Here is a 7,855-nt window from a genome sequence, read left to right as displayed (position 1 = left end):
ACAGATGGAAAACTCTGGTCCCAAAGTCCCTTCTGTTATACTTCTCTCACTGGCAGCAGTTTTAGGACTTTCAGCATCAGATTAGCAAAACACCTGTTTCTGTAATATCAGAAATAGAAACTCTGTGACACAGGAGCACCTTCACCGAAACCACAACCTTCATTTAGTACAGGTAGTAGCAGCTGTGTGCTTTGTTCCCTTGACATCCTCGTCACATTCGATTTCTGAGGATTCAGTTTATGTACCTAGAGATATTTTCTTCTTAAGTTTGTGGTTTACTGCACTGCTGGCCAGCTGTTTCTTCCCATCACAACACACATGTGATCTGTGAAGTCTAAAAAAGGAAGTGTGTTTACTTCCCCCATTGCTTCTCAAGAGGATGTCATATGCATTAAGAAAACACAGAGCGGCCAAGTGAGAGAGAAAAAGAAGGAGCGAGAGAGATACATAGCCTATGTAGGTGTTTTCTTCACTTCAGTCGGTCTTGCTGATGCGTTAAGGATGCACTCAGTTAGTGGTGGACGATCATCCTGGGCATGTACTCTGTTACTGGTCTCTCTCCAACTTTGGGGTAAGTTTCACGCAGTAGATGTTTCTTAGTATAGTGTTTTTGTCAAATTTTGATTTGTTAAGATTAACAATCACTATGATATGTGCCTGGTAGAAGATCTGTTAAATGTCTGCTAGGAGTAAAAAGTAATCGATGTTTGATTTCCATTAAATTTTTAAGTTTTGACACACACAAAAATGTCTTTTCGAGCCTATAATTGTACCTAATATTTAGGCATCCTATCTATCTAGAGTTTCCTATCTAGAGTTTCACAACTGATTTTGGTTTAGCTGTAATCACAAGCTTGGTAAAAAGTGAATGTCGACACATCTTGTAATGACCGCTGTGTTTTCCCATGTGTGTTAAGAAACCTGTTGCTCCATTCGAAGACACATTTTTGAGATTTAGCTGATTCCTGCTAAATGTTATAACCTTACTGTTACTTTATAGGACGACTTTCTGCTTCCACGACCTCGGTCACTCTTCAGGCTCCTACCCTGGAGATCTATTCGAAGTCAAAGGACTCCGTGGTCCTGGTCTGCCGAGCCCCCGAGGGTTACACTGGGGTTTTGTTCATGCTTTACGAGAGGAGAAAAAAGGTAGTTTAATATGTTCTTTTTTCAAATGAATGCATATTTTTGGAGCGTGTTGAGTTCCTCCTGAGCTGCAGCGATTTTATTGCTTTCTTTTTGTTTTATTCTATTGAGGTGGATTCTCGGGATCTGCCCTCTCATGTTGGAGAAGTTCAGTTTACTATTAGGATACAAGAATGGGTCCCAGGCCAGAGTAAACTTTTCTGCTGTCTGTACAGGAGCCAGGAGGGTCACTACAGCGCATTCAGTCCATATTTGCAACTGGAGGACCAAAATGGTTTGTGTGTTTGATGGAAACTCTTATTTACAGCTCTGATTTTGACCTTCTTTTGCTTTAACAGAGACTTGGTTCTGATTTAAAAAGAAAAACACATCCTTCGCACACTTCATATTATATGAATTTATTTTTAATTAAAAAAAGGGAGAATTAAGATGACATGGGTCAATGAGTCGGATGTGGTCGAGGCTGTCGTTTTTCATTGTATTCAAAACGGAACAAATACGTTTTCTGTGTTAATCGGCTGGGTTAATCGGTAGTGATTCCACATGTGGTTTAAAACAATAAACACTCCCATCCGCTTCCACTCCAGCACAGCAAACACATTGCTGAATGCAGGTGCTCTCTGCGGTCTCTTATTGTCCTCCTCTCTGTGGGTGTGTATAGTGGTAGTTACATCCTGCTCTTCATAGAGAAACCACACACCCCCACACACGGAAACCCATGAAACACAATATCTACCGGCTTAAACTGTTGACAGTTACAAAAGGAAGTCTGACAAACCAGACGCTGGCCTATCTTCTTTTTCTTTTTTTGTTGTTGCAGCTTTTATTTTTATTGAGAGTCTAGAATTAATCTAGTAACAAAACATGGAGAGATAATGGCTTCCCCCTACTGTCTCCATTCCTTTTCTGTCATGTAGACACCTCCCTCCCACCTCCAGTCTTGTCTGTAGAGCCTTCCTCAGGTGAGGTCAAACGCGGGGACCTGCTGTCCTTCAGCTGCACAGTCCCGGCCCATCCACAGTCGCAGTCAAACAAACCGACAAGCTTCCTTTTGCTGAGGACCGCTAAACAAACAGGGACGGCATCTGTTATCCAGCAGCCCCGGGCTAGCCAGGTATCAAACTTCCAGCTGCAGCCGGGAGTCTTCACTGTGGGGCCAGTCAGGGGAGGAGAGGAGGGAGAGTACACCTGCCTCTATCAAATGACCAAAGAAAGCGGACTGGTTAATTCCACTGTGAGCAACATAGTTCCAATCACCATTACAGGTGAAGACGTATGACTTTTTGAAGCCTTTCTTCTGTGATGTTTTTTACATGTTAATGTGGTACTTGTAAATATTTTAGACCAAAAAATTGTATTTCAGGTAATGGATTCATTCCTTTAGGTAGAACATTAACACAAGAGGACTAAGACTTGTAAATATTGTTGCATCTATTCAATTTTTGTCATTTGTTTTCTGCCTAATTAGTAATCCAGTCATTTAATTATCTGAATACTATTTGCTCTTATTTCACGTGCTCCCAGACATCCTGCCGGCGCCCAATCTTCACCTTGAACAGCAGACAGATGTGTGGCATTTACTGTGCATAGGGTCTGCTGCATACCCCGGCGCTGTGTTCTCTCTCTACCTGGTGGATGGTGAATTTCCTGTTGCAACATTTCAGGCAAACATTTTCGCGCATCAAGCCACCTTCCCACTGCCTGTCCAGGACTCTCCAGTGGCTCTATACCAGTGCCAGTACAGTGTCCTACTGGGAGAGACATGGAGCAAGTCTGAGCACAGCAACCCTTTAACTGTAACCAAAGGTACGGACTTACACTTCTAATGGTATGTGAGTGGACTGACCTTTAGAGAAACTGCAGCTGATTCTCCCTTTTTTTATATTTAAGGGAATTCCCCACCACCAACATCAACAGGTAGGCTATTAGCATGCCTTTTTTGTTGTTGTTGTTCTCATACCTAAAAGTTCTGCAAGACTTCAACTGGTCTCCCTACCGGATCCTCACATAATAACACATTAGTCCACCTTAGAGTCACTTTTCAGTATGCAGAGCAGTCCATAAGAGCCCATAAACATGATGGTATTACCATAAAGGCCACATGACTGTGGTAACCAGGAAAATGTCTGCAAAGCTTGTTGCAGATGCGACAGGTTCTTTTGCGAAAGGATGTAATTTAATCTGAATCTGTTAAACTTAATTTATTACATTTATAATTTATTTATTTTTTAGAATTTATCAAAATACAAAATGCATCTTTTTCAATAAACTAAAAACTACATTTTTTTTCTTCTTCACATTGGAATGGAGCTCTCCATTGCATTGGAAAATGATACTAGCACTTTAAATCAAATCTGTTGTAATACTTTACATTCTTCACAACTGGGTTTTTTAAGTATTTAATATTAATACTAGTTTGATGTTTGCAGATTCATTAAATCTGGACTGGCCTCTCGTTGTGGGCTCTTTGTCAGCCGCGGTGTTGATCCTCTGTTCTTTGGCAGTCGTGATCATAGTGGTGCACAGGAAAGGTATTTCACACAAAAGCTTCTGCTTTGTTATAAATACTCTGATGCTTCAAGCTATGTTTTCATGCTGATTTAATTGCCTTCGTTTGTGAAAGGCATTAATTTCTCTTTTCCTATTCATTTCACCCACTTTTAAAGTGAAAGCAAGAGCAGAAGAAAGACAGAAAAGGTACTGGTTTTCTTAATCGGTCTAAAAATGAAGTTATAATGAGAAATACAAAAGAAAAAAGCTACTTCTTTGAAGACGGCAACATACAATGCCTTGGATATTGTTGTAATACATTTTTGTGTAATACATTTTAGGGAGGATACACAGTTCTGGTCTCAGGTTCATGCGAAGGATCATATAGTTGGTGAGAATTTCCCTTCAGAACCAAATTTCCCCTTCAGGATTTCAAGCTTATTCTGTTTTTATTCACGTCTCATTCATCCAAATTCTCACAGGCACAAAGCATTGCAGGAGTAATCAGCTTAATGAGACGAGTACTAATGACTGATTGATAATGTGACTAATGTGAGCTTGTTTATTATTCTTTTTCCTCAGACATTACACTCACACGTACAACCTTCCCTTCTGAGGTAAGTATTAACATCACCTAAACCTCCAGCTGCTAATATAAATTCTCAGGAGAGTCATCAAATGGAAAAAATATTTGCCCTTGTTCTTTCCTTTCTGTCAGAGGATTGTGAGCTAAACGATAAGGTTGTCTGGCTTTGTGTTAAACCGCTAGTCAAACCAACAGTTAGCCTCTGTCATGTCAAAAAGAAAGTTTTTACATGACTCTGCACTCCTGTGAAAAACCAACTGAACTCACTCAGTAACTCGTAGAACCAGGAAGAAATAACTTGAAGTAACTAGTTTCTATATTACTTCATCAGTCTCACACATTCCTCTGGGGGAATTTTGTTTCACTCTTTTTAACAATGCTCTTTCAGTATGGTTAGGTTTTTGTGCAGTTATTTATGAACAGCTCTTTTAAGGGCCTGGCAAAATGTTTCACTTTGACTGGGCTACTTCAAAACCTCGAGTCTTTTCTTTTTCCACCACTTGTTGTTGGGATCATTGCCTTGTTACATGAACCATTTTCAGCCATATTTTGGCTGTCAGACAGATGGCCTCGCATTTAACTCTACAACACTTCAGTATACAGAAAGATTCATAGTTGACTCAATGACTCCAAGGTGTCCAGGTCCCATGGCTGCAAATACAAATATATGCAAATATACCCTCCATCATTGTGGTTAACAGTCGGTATTAGGTGTGCGTTCTGATATTCTTGGTTTGGTTTTCGCCAAAAATGGTGCTGTCCATGGTCAGACATCTCCACTTTGGTCTCATTTGTTTTTTCAGATGCAACATAACAAATCTAAGCTGTGCAGCCATGCCATGAACCCTTCCAAACAAGTCATATGTGCCAATTGAGATCTGTAGAAAAGCTTTTGGTGGTCTGACCTTGGGGTGACTTTGCTGGGACTTCCACTGCTGGGAACATTGTGTTAACATACTAGAATGCTCCACACAAAGTCAAAACTTCTGCTTTTATAGAGACAAGTTTTCACACCTATGAAGTTTGTTATAAATGTGAATTATCTGATACTTTAAATTGGATTTATTAACAAAAATAAAATACACTATACCATGTACTGCACAGTAAACCAATCCTTTAATCATGGTAGACTTTGCAATAGCAAAACTTCATGCTAACCTTCACAGGGACGTAGAAATAGGTCAGTTTAATAATAATGGATACTTTATTGATCCCCATGGGGAAATTACTTGTTTTTCTCTGCATTTGACCCATTCACTCAGTGAAGCAGTGGGCAGCCCACTAAGCAGGCGCCCGGGGAGCAGTGTGTAGGGACGGTACCTTGCTCAGGGGTACCTCAGGGTAGCCGTTAAGTGGATTCGAACCGCCGACCTTCCGATCATGGGGCGACCACTTTACCTACTGAGCTATCCCTGCCCCTTAGACTCAGCTCTCTCTAATGCAGTTCTGCCTCTTTCTTTTGGAATTTCTGGTATTTCCAGGACTTTTTTGTTTCTGCTCTAGATTTACTCTGACAAACTATGGTAAACTTCAAGAATCTGGTCGCTTTAAACACACGCGCACACACACACACACACACACACACACACACACACACACACACACACACACACACACACACACACACACACACACACACACACACACACACACACACTATAGCTAATCAACAACACCCCCTCCCAAGCATGCTGTCACCTCAAACCCACACCTACAGTATTCCTCATTAGCGCTGTTACACTGTGTTTGAGCATGTGTTTCATTAGCTGCAATCACTTTCATTAATTAGCTTAATGAAGGGCTCTCATCAGGCTAAAGTCTCTCTCCAGGCTCTCGCTGATATGCGCCGAAGCCATCTAAGAGGACAGAATGCGGCTGTCACCAGATGATGCAAAAAGTAACCAACCATTACCAAAAAGGAGATGTGTCTCCATCTCATCTGCTTCTTAAGCAGCAGTAGTTTAATCAGGATTCAGAAATGATTTTTTTTGTATTATATTTTGATTATGACTCATATTATTACACTCTGTTGCTGCACAACGAGACAGAGATGATCATTTCATGTTGGTCAGAATCCTCTGATGTGAAACTGTTTCATTAGCTAAGGAGCTATGAGTCTGGAGGAGGGGAGGCCTGAAAGACAGAAATGAAACACAGAACTGCAAAAACACAAGCAGCTTATCTGAAATATGGCTACGTTCCAAACTGTGAAAAAGGGAACTTTAATGTCATGGGATAGAACAAGGGACAAATGAGGAACAAGCAAGGAACGTAACTCCACCAAGGCTGAACATTTCCTTCCACACCATGAGTTTAGTCCTGGGATTTAGGAGTATAACTGACTAAAAATTATGAAATCTCTAATATAACAGCGTGATATGTGCTTGTGAAATATATGGCACAAAATTCACAATCTGGAAGTCTGATAAGTCAGTCACTTTGGTAAAATATTCATGTAAATCTGTCCTTATTTTTCTTAAATTTTAAGATCAAATTTAGGAGAAAAGATCAATGATTGTAAGAAAACAACACAAATTACACAGGATTCAACAAAGTGCCAGACCACATATGGTTTTTAAGAGGACTATATCTGGAGGAATGACTAATATAATATATTCCATTGTGAAACCACCTAAGGTGTTTGTTGTGCTGTTTTAGCCATCCTGACATGCTAAGTTGCTGGTAGCTATGAGCAAACATGAAAATATTTTTAGCAGTGAAAGCAGTAGATAGGATATGAACTATGCCACAGGAAATTACATCAAGCTTAGATCTTTAATAGGTTGTCTGTTGGTGTTTGTTTGTGCGCAGGACTGGGTCAGCAGGGACACCGAAGCGACATCCAGAGCCCCTCTCTGGAACCCTCTTTCAACATTCACAACACAGATCCATTAGAAATGTTTGCCGCCACCCCTCCCCCTCTTTCTCCGTGAGCGCGTGTGTGAGTGTGCCTGCGTGTGTGTGTGTTTATTATCATAGTTTATCGATGTAGCATCAGTTGAAGGTTACACAGCAAGACAGGAAAGGATATTTCCTCAGTTCCTATTTCAAATGCAGCAGTAATTGTACAATTAGACAGGATGTGATGCTTGTTTAATGTTTCTAATAACTGAGCCAGTCTAAATAGCGATTTTATTATTGCTGTTATGAGGCTTGTTTTCTTCTGGAAGCATTTTTGATTTTTTTTTTTTAATGTTTGGTTGTAAATAATTGTAATAAAATAAGAGCAAAACTGAAAAGATTTAAATGTGTCTTTTATTATCATAATGATAATAATGATAAAAGAAACTGACAAATATCGTCTCACGACTGTTTCACAAGCTGCGATGTTTTTACGTTGAAAGTTTAGCCTTGATCTTGGAAAAAAGCCGCTGACAGAAAACTCTCACGTCAAGGTCTGTTTGGAAAGTGCTCTGGAGATTAGAATTATTATACAGGATCTTCACCATCAGATGGAGTTTAGTCTAAAACTCAAGCTCGTCATATGAGATTGTTTTGACAGATGCCATGTCTCATGTGTATCTGTGTCATCTTATAATAATCTTCCGTGTCCGACTGCACAGGCTTCACGTTTATTATAATTTACAGCATTTCATAGTGCATTTGACAGGCTTACAGTATATGCCAGCACAA

The 7,855-nt window shown here is 40.1% G+C and overlaps 1 protein-coding gene across 1 annotated transcript; it reads left to right on the top strand.

The window, feature by feature from the left end:
• Positions 1-406: 406 nt before the first annotated feature.
• On the top strand, positions 407-7,433 carry LOC146668262 (uncharacterized). The gene is made up of 11 exons (XM_085410160.1): positions 407-571; positions 1,001-1,149; positions 1,258-1,420; positions 2,064-2,411; positions 2,671-2,952; positions 3,037-3,063; positions 3,576-3,677; positions 3,813-3,843; positions 3,978-4,027; positions 4,219-4,253; positions 7,034-7,433. The coding sequence occupies exons 1-11, from the start codon at positions 502-504 to the stop codon at positions 7,115-7,117; spliced, it is 1,341 nt and encodes a 446-aa protein (XP_085266286.1). The 5' UTR covers positions 407-501; the 3' UTR covers positions 7,118-7,433.
• Positions 7,434-7,855: the final 422 nt, after the last annotated feature.

Source organism: Rhamphochromis longiceps, linkage group LG6, assembly GCF_057381845.1.
Source record: "Rhamphochromis longiceps isolate RC_006_pf linkage group LG6, R_longiceps_female_GT1.1, whole genome shotgun sequence".
NCBI lineage: Eukaryota > Metazoa > Chordata > Actinopteri > Cichliformes > Cichlidae > Rhamphochromis > Rhamphochromis longiceps.
The sequence above is the reverse complement of the archived record's forward strand: the minus strand, read 5'-3'. Positions and strand labels throughout refer to the sequence as shown.